Here is a 14,988-nt window from a genome sequence, read left to right as displayed (position 1 = left end):
CATCCCCCTTAGAGTGCCTGAGAAAACCAAGAGTTCTGGTGGCCCCCAACACCAATCCTATAACCAGGCACCATCCTACCAACCATACACTTAGTGATAATAGCTAGCATTTATGTAACGCTTTAATTGCTGGAAAGCACTTTATGAATATTTCATTCTATCTTCTAAACAACCTTGGGAAGAAGTATATCCTGTTATTATTATCCCCATTCTACAGATGAGGAAACAAGCTGAACAAGGTTGGGTGAGTTGGTCAAGGTCTCATAGCCAGTAAATGTCTGAGGCAGGATTTGAACTCAGGTCTTCCTGACTCCAAGACCAAGTAGACTACTTACCTTCCTTGGCTGTGCATCTGCCTGTTCCATCACACAAATGGGGGGACAATCATAATGTTTAATACTCTTCTTCTCCTCTTTTCCTCCCTCACAGCAAAATGATTTCCAGATCTACTCAGAATACTGCAACAACCACCCCAATGCATGTGTGGAGCTTTCTAAGCTGGCCAAAGTCAACAAGTATGTGTACTTCTTTGAAGCCTGCCGGCTGCTCCAGAAGATGATTGACATCTCCCTGGATGGTTTCTTGCTGACCCCAGTACAGAAGATCTGCAAATACCCACTGCAGCTAGCTGAGCTGCTCAAGTATACCAATCCCCAGCATAGGTAAGCTGCCCTTGGGTCCTCCATATTATATTTGGGGTAGCTTTAGCTCCATGGTTTCCTGTCAGTCAATTCTCTCCAATAAAGACACGTGACCAACTCTTCTGCCCAGCCCACCAAAGCCATGGGAGCCAAAGCGAGGCTGGATTTCAAATGAGCATCACTGGAAGACATGGACCATATATACCTGATGGCCTACAGAGAAACTGGCAGGTATAGAGAGACAGCAGAGACCTGAGCCCTGCCAAGAGGCAGCTAGATAACACAAAGGACAGAGCACTGGACCAGAGTCAAGAAGACCTGAGTTCACAGCCAGCCTTAGACATTTACTAGCTGTGGGACTCTATACAAGCCACATAACCTCAGTCGGCCTCAGCTTCCTCATCGATAAAATGGGGTTAATAATAGCACCTACCTCCCAGGGTTTGTTGTTGTTGTTGTTGTTGTTGTTTTGAGGATCAAATTAGATAATATTTGTAAAGTGCTTTGCAATCCTTAAAACATTATATAAATACTAGCTATCATCATCATTATGTAAAATGATTGGAATGACGCCACCTGCTGGAGACTTACTGTAGGAAAGGTCCGCCATGAGGAGAAGGCATCTGAGGGCAAGCCATGTGGTCAAGGTCCTTGGCATCAGGAAGTGATGTTTGCTCGTGGGTACTGTCTATCAAAGCTACCAGCCAATCAACTTGAGGAGCCTCCCACTTCTGGGAGGAGGACACGAAGTAGGAAGTGGACACTGGCAGAGGGCTTGTTTTCCTCTTTTAGTTCCTGACCTCACCATGGTGGGTCGGATGATGGGGTCTCTTAGAAATAGTTAGATTTTTACCTTTCTCTCTCATCCTAATGCTCTTTAATAAATACTTAAACACTTAAATACTCTTGCCAAAGCTTATAATTTATTGGCTACCACTCATTAGATTTTAGATAGTATAGCTATAATTTTAGCCCCTTACAGTTATTAAAGGCAACCTCAATTGAGGAGATTATGAGATCTACCCAATTGTCTTGGTCCATTCTTGACTTGTGGTACAAGGTAGACATGATGGTGCCTGGAAGGGAAAGTAGAAAGACATCTTGGGTTTGTTTGCCATGTCAATTAGCTTCTCCTGAGTGCTGACTATTTCTCCCTCTGCTACTTGTCAAGCTTGGAGCAAGGGGTGAGCTCCTAGAGACTTTCTTTAGTGATCTTCAGCAGGGTAGGTTGGTTGAGGCTCTATCATCAGAAGCAGGAAAAAATCCAAGAAAAGGTAAGATAGTTGGGCTGGTAATGGGTGAGCAGTTCTTTGGTATGGACAACCTAAACTTCATGGTTCTATCACAGACCCAAAAAAAGTGAGCAATCCTGGCTCAGTGACTTAATTTTGTAAGTTCCTGCTGAGAGAGGGTCACCCTGACCTTTGGGAAGCTAAAAGTATCTTCAAGAGGGATTTATAATAGGGAGTCTATGTATAGGAGTCATGAGGAAACACAGTGATATTACTCGAACACTGGAGCTTAATGAGGGTTTTCCTTCTGCTGCATGCTATCCCAATCATATAGCCTAGGACGACTTGCAGCCACATCCACACCTCTGTATTCCCTTACAGGAATTTTGCTGATAATATTCACCAAGAATTATGAAATGCTAGATTTAGTTCTTTTATGTCAGTCCAGTTTGGCCTATGTTCAACTCTCGGTTATCCAAGTTGTGGGTTATCCAAGTGAGAACGCTGATCCTCCTTCCTTCTTTGAGGTAACCTCTGGAAAGGAAATATATGACTTGGTAACTTCTCTGATGAACTATGATGTATAAGCTTATCAATTATAAGTATTATCCAGAAAGAAGGTTTGGATTGTCTGTGAATTCTGCTAATATATGCCTGTCTTATTCCTATTTAGCCTGAACAACTGAGTCAGTTCTCAAATTACCAAGAATTCCATTGAAGTGAAGTGGAGCTATGAAGGAAGAAGTGAGCATGGAGTGTTGAGGGAACAAGGATAAGACTAGTACCATTGGAACAGAGCGTACATGTTTCAGAGCAGTGGAATATTGAAGTTGGAAGGGACAGGGAGGGCTAGATTATGGAGGACCTTGAAATCCTTGCTGAAAAGTTGAGTTTGTATAGGGTATATAATAGGGAGTCCCTGCAGGTTTTAATTAGGGAAGTGACAGATAATGGGAAAAAGCTTGAGGTCTGGTGAAACTATGCCCAAAGCAGAATGAGTACTTTTGTTTCAATGGGCTGTGAATTTTCCTGAAATGATTTGGCTGATGCTTCCAGCCAATAAAAACCTTCTTTCTAAAGATCCCAGCAGAGCTTCAAATTGGAACAGTGAGTAAACTATAAAACACTGGAAGACAGTGTGGTAGGACACTGAAGGAAGCAAACAAGCATTTATTAAGCATCTATCATGTGTCAGGCTTTTTCCTTGGCATTTTATAAATATTATCTTATTTGACCCTTACAACAATCCTGGGAAGTAGGTGGTATTATTCTCCCCATTTTACAGATGAAGAAGCTGAGACAGACAGGGGTTTAAGTAACTTGCCCAACATCATATAGCTAGGAAGTATCTGAAGCTAAATTTTAATTCAAGTCCTTTGGACTCCAGGCCTAGCACTATCCACTGTGCCACCTAGCTGAACCAAAACTGAAATGAGACCTGGGATTGAAAACTACCTCTGATACTTATAAACTATGGGCAAGTCACTTACCTTCTCAGAGACACAGTTTCCCTATCTGTAAAAAGAATGATAATAATACTTGTACTATCCATTTCAGAAAGACAGCATAGCACAGTGGGCAGAGCTGGCCTCAAAACCAGGAAAACCTGGGTTCGAGTCTTGTCTCTGAGACAATAATGGCTTTTTAAACTTGGACAAGTCACTTATTCCTCAGAGCTCTAGACAAAGATTATAAATTGCTGAGAAGGTGCCAAGCTACACTGGTAGAGAATTCTCTCAAATGAGAGTTTTGTATAGCAGTGAAATCACAGATTTAGCCCCTGTCCCTATCTATCTCACAGATTTGTTGCAAAGAAAGCATTTTGCAAACCTTAAAGTCCTGTACAAATGGGAGTTATTATTTTTGGGGTATTCAGAAAGAATTAATGTTTCAGTGATTTTAATTCATGATCCTGTGATCATTTATATCGTTTGCATGTGATACACTGCTAATGACATATATTTTACTTTAGGGATTTCAAAGATGTAGAAGCTGCCTTAACTGCTATGAAGAACGTAGCCCGGCTGATCAATGAGCGGAAGAGGAGACTCGAAAATATAGATAAAATTGCTCAATGGCAGAGTTCAATAGAGGACTGGGAGGTAAAAAGAAGTAACCCCTCTAAGTGAATGTCTTTATGAAGAACCTCAGATATTCAGCCCAGCTAAAACCTCATTGGAGGAAGAACCAGATTATCATGAAACCTAGTTTAGAAATTGTCATCACCCACATGAAACTTACAGTCTAGTGGAGAAAAAAAGAATTATAGGCACCTGCCCTAACACATATCAAATATATGATGGTTTAATAGGGTCATAGGTTAGCTTTAACTCAGTCAGATGTCAGTGATGAAGAAAAGACTCAAATCAGCAAACATTTATTGAACATTTTTTTCTGTGCCCTGTTCTAGGCACTCTAGCCAAGCTGTGCTTTATGCTTCTGTTGATACTTCTGTTTTATTATGGGAGAAACATATCCTCTTTGAGTTCATATGGTAGGTAACGGCTGATAAACCTATATTTGCCACAGCAAAGAAATTACAGAAGTAAAAATCTAGGTTCTATTCTTATGCTTAAGCATAGGTTCAGGCCTCTGAGAAAACCTGAACAGCCATGAGGATTCTGGCAAGGCTTCTTATAGGCAAAATTATGTCATAGTGACAAGGAAATCATTATTTCACATATTGCAACCTTGTACATTCCTCTTAGGCTATTAAAAAATAAAGAGATGGGGAGAGCTAGGTGGCACAGTGGATAAAGCACCAGGCCTGGATTCAGGAGGACCTGGTTCAAATCTGGCCTCAGACACTTGACACTTACTAGCCCTGTGACCCTGGGCAAGTCATTTAACCCCCATTGCCCTGCAAAAAAAAAAAAAAAAAGTTAAAGAGACAATAGATCCATAATCCCATACTTTTTTCAACATCATTAAAATTGAACAAACTTAGTTAAGCAGCGAGTCATAATCTCATACATCACCAAAGAAGCAAACCTCATCAAACAAACTCTATAGACATACTAAGTCAGGTACAGATGAAACTACATCTAGAAAATTCACAAATAGAATGACTGAAAAAGATTTACTTATGTCTAAGGAGTCAAAGACAGTTAAGATTATTCCTCCAGTTTCTAATCTAAAGAATGTTTAAAATTTTCTTGGGGCAGCTAGGTGGCGCAGTGGATGGAGCACCGACCCTGGAGTCAGGAGTACCTGGGTTCAGATCCAGCCTCAGACACTTAACACTTACTAGCTGTGTGACCCTGGGCAGGTCACTTAACCCCAATTGCCTCACTAAAAAAAAAAAAAAAATGTTCTGTCCCACAGAACGGTTGTGGTCAGGTGAGGTTATTATTAAAACAGACTCTTAGTTAACTGAAATTTGCAGAAGGAATGGCCCTGAGGCCTGAATAATAAAAGGAAATAAAAAATTCCCATAATAGTTTCCCAGGCTAACTGCTTTTTAAAATAAGCCTTCTAGCCATTATTAAGTCCATTACCACACTAAACTTGGCTTCCGGTATGAAATGTAAATGCATTTTCCAAAGGCAATTTCACTTTCACATGCTAACAGGCCTTTTAAAAAAAGGGGGGGGGGGCAGAGATTTTATACAAATAAATAATTATGCTTGAGAACAGGAAGTTAAGCAGGAATAGTTTTCCTAATTGTTCTTCTCTCAGAGCAGACATTACCCGAATGATAAATATAATCCATGACATTCAGTCACTGCATCTGTGGCTCTTCATAGAAAGGTGATGACAAGAAATGCTCTAAGATCAGAAAGGCTCTTAACTCTCTTTTCTTCCTGTTTGTCCATTTCTCCATCTCCTTTTTATCCTGTGCTTGAGCAGCACCCCGTCTTAAACTCATTATTGACATTCCATTGAGATTGCAATTCCCCACTCAGTTCACTCAGTGGTGAACATTCCTAAGGCTAAAGGCTTTGACACTTGTTATTCAGAAATGCATTTTCACGTCTTCAAGCAGAACTGGTCTTCAACAAAATTGTGAAGCTGACCAAGTTTTCCCTCCCACCTCCTCACTCCCCCTCTCCAGCCTATTGACTGAAACTATTCCTTCCCTCCTGGGTCCTCATGTTGCCCTTTGGCGATTTAGAGACCTTTGCCACAATCCCCAAAATGACTCCTCCTTCTTGGCAGGGGCCAGGACTTCCAAATTGTCCTGTCTGACTCCCGGCCATGTTTTCATTTCCATAGGACCCTAATACCACCTAGTCAGAGAGTCAGGGAGATGATGGGAAGGGAGAGAATGAATTCCCTAGTAAATTAATTCATCAAAAATGTGAATGACTTTTAACAGCATGATATATCACCTACCCCTACTTCCCCTTTCTGGGGATATTTGCATTTTTGAAGGGCAATGCAGAGAAGGTAATGTTTAATAATAATTTTTAAATGATGCTTTAATGGTCTCATTTCTGGTACCATGACAGGCTAGATTTTTGACCAGGGGAAGGGATTACCCAAAACCCATTAACACATCTGAACAGCTTCTTGATCAACCTATTACAGATTGGCCCTGTATAGATGATATACTCAAATTTTAATTTTACCCTCAAATGTTTGTTTGTATTTGAGATGCCCCTTCCCTCATTTCTAAGACTTCCAGTTCAAACAAAATTCCCCTTTTTCCAAACAGCTTATTTGTTGCCTTTACCCAGTCCCTGTATTACAGAGAGTTACTTTTCATATGAAACAAGGAAGAATGGCGGTTGACAGAATAGAATCATATTCCGATCACATTCTAATTTAAGTGGTTTAAATTGTAAGAGGTATAGGAATTAAAAACCATGGCAGTGATTTGTGGTTCAGAAGTTTCTTGGAGGAGGTAAGAAGGGGAGCTTGGTAATTCTGGGTTCCCATTTCATTGAGCCATTGTTTGGGTCTTCATTAGGGGTAGGGAGGAGTCTGCCTCAAAGATCCCTTCTTCACCCCGACCAGGGTGAAGATGTCCTTGCCAGAAGCTCTGAACTCATCCACTCTGGTGAATTAACCAGAATCTCCCAACCCCAAGCCAAGAGCCAACAGAGAATGTTTTTCCTCTTCGACCACCAGCTCATCTACTGTAAAAAGGTAATTGGGGTTCTAGGTCTCTATTAGGTAAGTGATCCCTCGGAGACAGTCGGCTATTAGACTCTTCCACTCAGCCTCCTAGCTCTTCCCTGTTCAGAGGAAGGGCCTGCTGGCTTTCTCATAAACTAAGATGGCAAGATGATCAGTCAAAGAATGTGTTCCTATCCCCGTTCTAGATAACAGGGGAGGTTGCAGAGAAGGAGCATGACTCCTAATCTCAAGGTCCTCACAGTTTATTTGAGATGAGGCATAAGATTATAGGGAAATATATTTAGGACCGGAGGGGTACTTAGATGTCCTAAATCCAGTCAGTTTACAGATGAGGCACTGGGACCCAGAGAGGATAAATGGTTTCTCGTGGTCACACAGGTAGGACGTCAAAAAGCTCAACTTCAAACTCAGTTCCTCTAATTCCCAACCCGGCATGCTTTCACATCAAATAGTTAAATAATGGTACAAGGTAGTAAATGCTAAGCGGCCTGATAAGTGGCATAGCCAGTAAACACCATGGGAGAGGAGGAAGAGACCAGTGAAAACTTGAGCTATGCCTTAAAGGATGTGTAGGATTTTGTTAGGTAGAAATGATGAGGAGGGTATTTTAGGCTGGACAAGGGGTCTAGCAGATGATTTCAGACTCAAAAAGAAAGGGGCCCTTGCAAGCCATTTATTGACTTAGAAAACCACAAATTAACATGATCTGTGTTGTGTTGTATTTAGATTTATTTTGTTAAAAATTTCCCAGCTAGGGGCAGCTAGGGGCAGCTAGGTGGCGCAGTGGATAAAGCACCAGCCCTGGATTCAGGAGGACCTGAGTTCAAATCTGGCCTCAGACACTTGACACTTACTAGCTGTGTGACCCTGGGCAAGTCACTTAACCCCCATTGCCCCACCAAAAAAAAAAAAAAAACAAGCACAGAAACAAACAAAAAGTCAGGCATGACTAAGGAAAAAAAAAAACACTATAAAAAAATTTCCCAAATACATTTTAATTCTGGAGCAGAGTGGGGAGTTTTGCCCATACAACTGAGTTTGACACCCCTAGTCTAAAGCAAAAGACCAAAAGCTGGAATGCATAAAGTGAGGCCAGCTGGCTAAGATAACAATCTCATAAAGAGAAATTAGAGATCAGGTTAGAAAAGCCAGTCAATTATTAATATAGATAATTATCTTAGTCACCCTTCATCTCTGCATCTGGCAGACTGAAGGTGACTGACTTTTTCAGGGAACAGTCCTAAATATGTACAGAAATACCAAGAAACCAATAGAAGAGGGTCTTGTTTTATGCCAACCTGGTAAATGAGAATCAAATATTAACTTATAAACCATACAATAGGGAGAACCCACACTGATGGACCTATCTAGACAACCCATACCAAAACATATCTATGAAAGTGTTGAAGTATACTTATATCACATAAGGACTTTTTTTCTATTATGAAAACTAAATCAATTAATTATATGCATTTCTAAATACAGCTTAGTAGACTTAAGTGTTTTCTTAAAGATCATTAGCTCCTTGTTATAAAGCCTGCAAAGACAACTTAATGCTAAACTGAGAGGAGCCTCTTCCCATTAAAAGTGAATCTGGGAGGCAGCTAGGTGGCACAGTGGATAAAACACTGGCCTTGGATTCAGGAGGACCTGAGTTCAAATCCAGCCTCAGACACTTGACACTTACTAGCTGTGTGACCCTGGGCAAGTCACTTAACCTTCAGTGCCCCACCAGAAAGAAAGAAAGAAAGAAAGAAAGAAAGAGAAAAAGAAATGAGAGAATAAATCAAGGGATATAGTATTTATTCTAAGAAGATGTTTGGCTTAGAAGGAGAACAGGACTTGGGGCTCAAGAGAGACCTAGATTTTATTCCTACCTCTGGCATTTACTAGCTATGAGCCCATGAGTAAGTCCTTACCTCTCTAAGCCTCATCTGTAACATGGGAAGAATCATGGGGGCAGTATACTACCTCACCAGATAGTTGTGGCAATCAAATTTGATGATTCCATAAGATGCTGTTTTTTGGTTGTTTTGGTTTTTTTAACTTAGAACCTCAATGCAAATGTCAACTATCATTATTTGTGCTTTAAATGTAACATTATAGAAACATATATTTTGCATGAAGCAGGGCTCATCCAAAATTGGACTTGGAGATTCTCCCTGAAATGTCTCCTGGGCCTAGTCTTTTCCTCCTATACAGAATATAAGGGAAAGCCTTCCACTAAATCACATTCTTAACTCTCTGCTACTCCCTTACAAGATATTTCAGATTCTGAACATGATCAGTCAATCAACCAGGGTGTATTTATTAATTACTATGTCCCTAAAATTGTGTTAGAATTTGTGGGGTTAAATATGAGGTATCCCAAGAAGTTTTAGTGCAGTTTTATGCTTTAATAGCCTCAAACTGCACAGTGACTCCTGGGACACTGTATAAGGATAAGCTGGAACACAAACTCACTAAACAAGTAGTATTCTATATATTAGCATTGTTTACTGCTATCTTAAAAGGCCTCTCTCATCAGGTCCTCCTCTGATGCCTCATTGCTCACTGTGGCATAGAGGTGACCCAGGATTTTTGAAGGCATTTTCTATAGAACTTAAGTTCCTTATGGGTCATAAAACCTTAAATTTAGAACTAGAAGGAACCTCCAAGTAGAAAGAGCATTGACTCTGGAGTTAAAGGATGCTAGGTTTCTAATCCTATCTTGGTCAAATCAGTTAATCTTTCTGGGCCTTGGTTTTCTCATCTGTAAAATGAGCCAGCTGGACTAAGGTCCCTTTGAGCTCTAGACCCATGAGATGATAAATAAAAATGAACATCAAGTATTGTATACATGGAAGGTTATCTTTTTTTTTCTTAGGACATATGTTGGCTTGGCAGATTGGTTTGAGGGTATAAATATTGGAAGCAGAAAACAAACCAGGATTTTTACCCAGCAGTGCAGAACCCAGAGGCAGCATGGGATAGTAGAAAAAACACAGGACTTTAAATCAGGAGACCTGGGTTCAAGTCAAGACCTAACACTTACTAGATATATAATCTTAGCCTCGGTTTCTTCCATCAAAATGGGGGAAATAATACTTGTACCACATGCCTCACCAGGCCCTCTTAGGAAACATGGAAAAATATCTCCTACCTTTGGTTTCTGACTACATAGATCAGAAGATCATAGAGTCATAGACTGAAATGTAGAATGAACCTTGGAGGCATCTAGTCCATTTTACAATTGAGGAAAATGAGGCTGAGAAAAGACTTGCCCAAAGTCACAGAATTAGCATATGCACCCAGTCCCTCCAACTCCAAATTTGGAATTCTTTCCACTACACCCCAACACTTTCATTAGGAATGACATATGAAATGACATAAAAATGTGAAGCAAGCCTGTTCTTCTGTGTAAAATGCGCTTGTGTCAAGGGCTGAGTAGGCACCAAGTAAAATCAGGTGGGGTCAGTCTGGAGTGACACCTCAAAGTTAGTTGGTTCTAAGTCAAGTCATAAAGAATGTGCCCTCAGTGTCCCCACTGTGCATGCCTTCCAGGACCTTCTCCGGAGAGACATCTTGTACTACAAGGGCCGAATCAACATGGATGACATGGAGATCGTGGACTTGGAAGATGGGAAGGACAAGGACTTTAACATCAGTGTCAAAAATGCCTTCAAGCTTCATTGCAGCTCCACTGATGAAAGCCATCTCTTCTGTGCTAAGAAACCCGAGCAGAAATTGCGCTGGCTCAAAGCCTTTGAGAATGAGAGGAAACAAGTCCAGCTGGACCAGGAGACAGGTGTAACCCAGCTCCTGCCCCTATCTCCCTATACCATACACCCCCATCCCCAACATGCACACATCTGCTTCTTGGTCAACACATCCTCATTAAGCACCCACAGTATGTTAAAGTACAATCCGACCATGTTGGTCTCTTACTCAAAGCTTCAATAGCTTCCTCTTGCGTCCGGGATAAAATATGAGCTCCTCTGTTTGGCATTTAAAGAAGTAAATAGGGGGCAGCTAGATGGCACAGTGGATAGAGCACCGGCCCTGGATTCAGGAGTACCTGAGTTCAAATCTGGCCTCAGACACTTAACACTTACTAGCTGTGTGACCCCGGGCAAGTCACTTAACCCCGATTGCCTCACACACACACACACACACACACACACACACACACACACAAAGAAGTAAATAAGCATGCCAGGCACTGTGCTTGGCCTGAGAATACAAGAAAAAAAAAAGAAATAGGGAGTTCCTGCCTTCAAGGAGCTTACTTTCTATTAGAAAGAGAAATATGTACATACATTGGCTTAAGGTGATTTTAGGAGGAGGCACTAACTGCTGGGAGGTGGGGGGAAATCCAGAAGGACCTCATGTAGGAGGTGGCTATTGAGATAGATTATTTAGCATAGGATATAAGTACTTGAGAGACTTAGAGGAAAGAAAGATTAGTGTTGGCCGATGGCAAGGAAAGAGCCCTCCTATGAGAGAAGAAACCAGCCAAGCTAGGGAAGGGAACAAAACAATTTAGAGCTACATACATCCATCAAAAAGAGATGGTTCTCTAGGGGTAGAAGACCATCAAGGGATCAAGTTTTCACCTAATCTTTCTTATTCCAAGTATAAAAGAAGTTGAAGGGGGCAGCTAGCTGGTGCAATGGATAAAGCACTGGCCCTGGAATCAGGAGGACCTAAGTTCAAATCCAGCCTCAGACACTTGACACTTACTAGCTGTGTGACCCTGAGCAAGTCACTTAACCCTCATTGCCCAGCCAAAAGAAAAAAAAAGTTGAAGGGGGTAAAATATAATCAGTAATATCTTTCCACATGGTTCTCCTGTGGTGTATTTTTAAAGTGAATTAGTTCACAAATGTCTGGGTTAAATACAGCTTTTTAAAACAAGTATATTGACTGAGTAAAACATGAGATGCTTCTTCCCTATATCATCTGTCTTTTTCGTTTTCTGAACCTCAATCTTCTCATCTGTAAAATTGGCATAATCATAATTGCATGACCTACCTACCTCAAGGGTTAAAGTGCATATCAAGCCTTAAAGCACTATTGAAACATGTAAGGGGAAGAAAAAGATGTACAGGGAAGAAGGTAGAAGGGGGGGGGGAGGGGGGAGGGAATTAAGACTTTGCTTAGAAATGAGGAGGAATATGGGGGTCAGGACAGATTATTTAAAGCATGCTGGAGTTGGTCCAAAGTTACGATTTGGTCCTCTGCATGCCTCTTGACTGCTTTGGTTGTGTGGGATATGAGGTCTCTGGTGGATACCCACTGAACTCTTCTCTATTTTCCTTCAGGCTTCTCCATCACAGAGGTACAGAAGAAACAGGCCATGCTGAATGCAAACAAACAACAGTCCAGTGGGAAACCCAAAGGTGAGTGAAGAGCCAGTAGAAGTGCCCTGTATTCTAAGCCACAGAACATGCCCTTTCCCCCCTCCCACAGCCCTAGTCTATCATGTGTCTACCTATTTTCCCAGACAAACACTGGGTTTCTGGTCACTAAACCTTGCCACATCCTTTCCTAGCCTTTGCTTCCTATATGTAATTCTCCTTGATCCTTTTGTATTATATTATATTATTGCTGGAATCATAAAAGTTAGTTTGCGGGGCAGCTAGATGGCGCAGTGGATAGAGCACCGGCCCTGGAGTCAGGAGTACCTGAGTTCAAATCCGGCCTCAGACACTTAACACTTACTAGCTGTGTGACCCTGGGCAAGTCACTTAACCCCAACTGCCTCATTAAAAAAAAAAAAAAAGTTAGTTTGCGTCATTTCCAGCAGATCTGATATTCTTTTAAGCCCACCCCTACCCCCAACTTATAAAGCAAAGTATGGTTGGAGCTGGAAGGGATCACAACAAATATATACAAAAAAATGTGTGTGTTACATATATAACATATTGTATAAAACAACATAATAGTGTTAATCTGTTTAATATATAATAATGATTTTATATATGTATTTATGTATGTATATAGGGAGAGAGAAAGAATAATGAGTATACACACACACATATTACTAAAGGATTCACAGGAGGGTTCCTTTGGCAAATTTCCCTTCTGTAATCTGTTACATTCATAGAATCCATGAGATCTTAGCTTTAGAGCCAGAAGGACCTTAGAGATGATCCGGTCTAAAACCCTCATTTTAACAATGAGTAAGTAATCCTAGAAAAGGGAAGCGATTTGCCCATGGTCCCACACATAGCAGGTTACAAAGCTAAGATCGGAACCCAGATCCTCTGACTTCAGATAAGAAGTCTTTCAGACCACTTTACCTCTTCTTCCTCTCTGCAGCAGAGATCCCTCCACTTCTAGGTGGAGGTTAGCATCGCTCTGTGACTCTGAGCAAGTTACTTCCCTTTCCAGCTTCCTCATCAGTAAAATGAAGGAGGTGAATCAACATCATCTAACAAAGTCCCTGCCAGCTAAGAAACATTCTATGACTTTTTGAGGCTTTTTTTTTTCCCTCTTCCTCCCTTCCACAGCCGTGAACCGGCCTTACTATGACTTCCTGATGCGCCAGAAGCATCCCACGTTGCCTGCTAACCTACCACAGCAGCAAGTCTTCATGCTGGCCGAACCCAAGCGGAAACCATCAAACTTCTGGCAGAATATCAGCAGGTTGACCCCCTTCCGCAAGTGACCAGCTGGAGGGGGCGGCCACTGTGCCCGTGCCTCAACATCTCCCTCTCCTCACCCCTTCCAATAAAGCACTTTAAGGATCGGCCCCCAGTGGACTCATCACCGGCTCCTCCAGCCCTCTCTGCTCCATTCCCAAGTCTCCCCCCATCCCTGCCATACCCCCAGCCCCACACCCATCCTCTCCCTATTTATTTTGCAAACTGAATTCCCAAGTGGGGGAGGCAGCAATTTGGTGTCATCGGGGTTGGTGCCTTTTTTTTGTTGTTTTCTTTCCTTGACATTGTTAGGAGCGAGCTGGGGAAATCATCCAAAACCAGACCATGGACCCTTGAGGATCCCCCCACAGAGACTGGCCTTTGTGTTGGATCTTTCTCAGCCGCCCTACCAGCAACACCCCTTTGCCCCACCGAGCTGGAGACACTGGGGCAGCTCTCATCCTCTTCCCCCAACCATTTGCCCACCAAAAGGACTCTAACTTTTAACTGGTTTGGCCACCATCTTGACCTTCCTCACTGGCCCTGAGGAACCCCACCTGGAACAACATCTGGCACTGACTGAGCATACTCAGAACTATGGGTTCTCACTGACTTGACTTCTATCCTGTGTTTCAGGTTTTTGTTGTTTCATTCAAGGGTCAATCCCAGGCTCCTTCCTCTTTGGAAATTCTCCTGTGGCCTCGCAGTGGTTTCTTAGCAGGTGTAACCAGTCATTTGGCCTTCTTTTCTGTCTGCCTAGATAAGGCTTGTATGTGTCTCACTGACCCTTGTTACCTTCTTTCTGGCTTTCCCCAGCAATGGGGTGAGCCCCTCCCCAGTCCATGTTGAATGGTGCCATTCAGCTATCGCATGGAGTAAAGTACAAGAAACTGACAACCTAGTTTCTGATGTGTTTTTCCCCTCCTTTGAGTTAGGTCAATTAGGAAATGGGAATACTGTGCCTAAGCAAATCCTGATCAGAACTATTCTTGACTTTCTGTCCCATACCCTTCACAACGTTGCTCCTGCCAATTCATTCCTCAACTCTGCTCCATTCCTGGCCAATGAAAAAGCCCTCTTCATTTGTAATGTGTTTATTTATGGTCAAAAGAAAACAAAAACAAATACAGTCAGCTGTGGATTTTGTAAAGGTTTGTAACCTGTCTCGTCAGCTGTTGGTGACTATCATGCCTGTTTCCGTTATTTTTTGTTGTTGATGTTCTTGGTTTTTCGAGGGGCCGGGGGGGGGGGGGTTGGGTTGATTTTCTAACAAAGGAGAAAAAGAATTGATTTAATCCTTGGCTAGTAACAAGAATAAGATTTGCCTTACCATAGTGAGAGCTAGAAGCCATAACGACTGAATTCTGTAGCGCCCAAGGCATTTGGGGAGGTGGGAGTCAAGCATGA

At 41.9% G+C, this 14,988-nt stretch overlaps 1 protein-coding gene across 5 annotated transcripts in view; it reads left to right on the top strand.

Moving 5' to 3' along the window:
* ARHGEF4 (Rho guanine nucleotide exchange factor 4) overlaps window positions 1-14,769 on the top strand; it is a 265,862-nt gene extending 251,093 nt beyond the window's left edge. For 4 of the 5 annotated variants that reach the window (XM_043991992.1, XM_043991994.1, XM_043991996.1 and 1 more), the window contains 6 exons: window positions 430-662; window positions 3,846-3,975; window positions 6,833-6,964; window positions 10,499-10,742; window positions 12,259-12,336; window positions 13,450-14,769. In XM_043991992.1, coding sequence (XP_043847927.1) covers window positions 430-662; window positions 3,846-3,975; window positions 6,833-6,964; window positions 10,499-10,742; window positions 12,259-12,336; window positions 13,450-13,607 — 975 coding nt within the window. In that variant the 3' untranslated portion in view covers window positions 13,608-14,769. Of the gene's footprint in view, window positions 1-429; window positions 663-3,845; window positions 3,976-6,832; window positions 6,965-10,498; window positions 10,743-12,258; window positions 12,337-13,258; window positions 13,377-13,449 lie in introns of those variants that run through there. The other variant, XM_043991993.1, reaches the window with a different exon arrangement.
* Window positions 14,770-14,988: the final 219 nt, after the last annotated feature.

The sequence above is a fragment of the Dromiciops gliroides genome, chromosome 3 (assembly GCF_019393635.1).
Source record: "Dromiciops gliroides isolate mDroGli1 chromosome 3, mDroGli1.pri, whole genome shotgun sequence".
NCBI lineage: Eukaryota > Metazoa > Chordata > Mammalia > Microbiotheria > Microbiotheriidae > Dromiciops > Dromiciops gliroides.
This window is presented reverse-complemented; position numbering and strand designations above follow the sequence as displayed.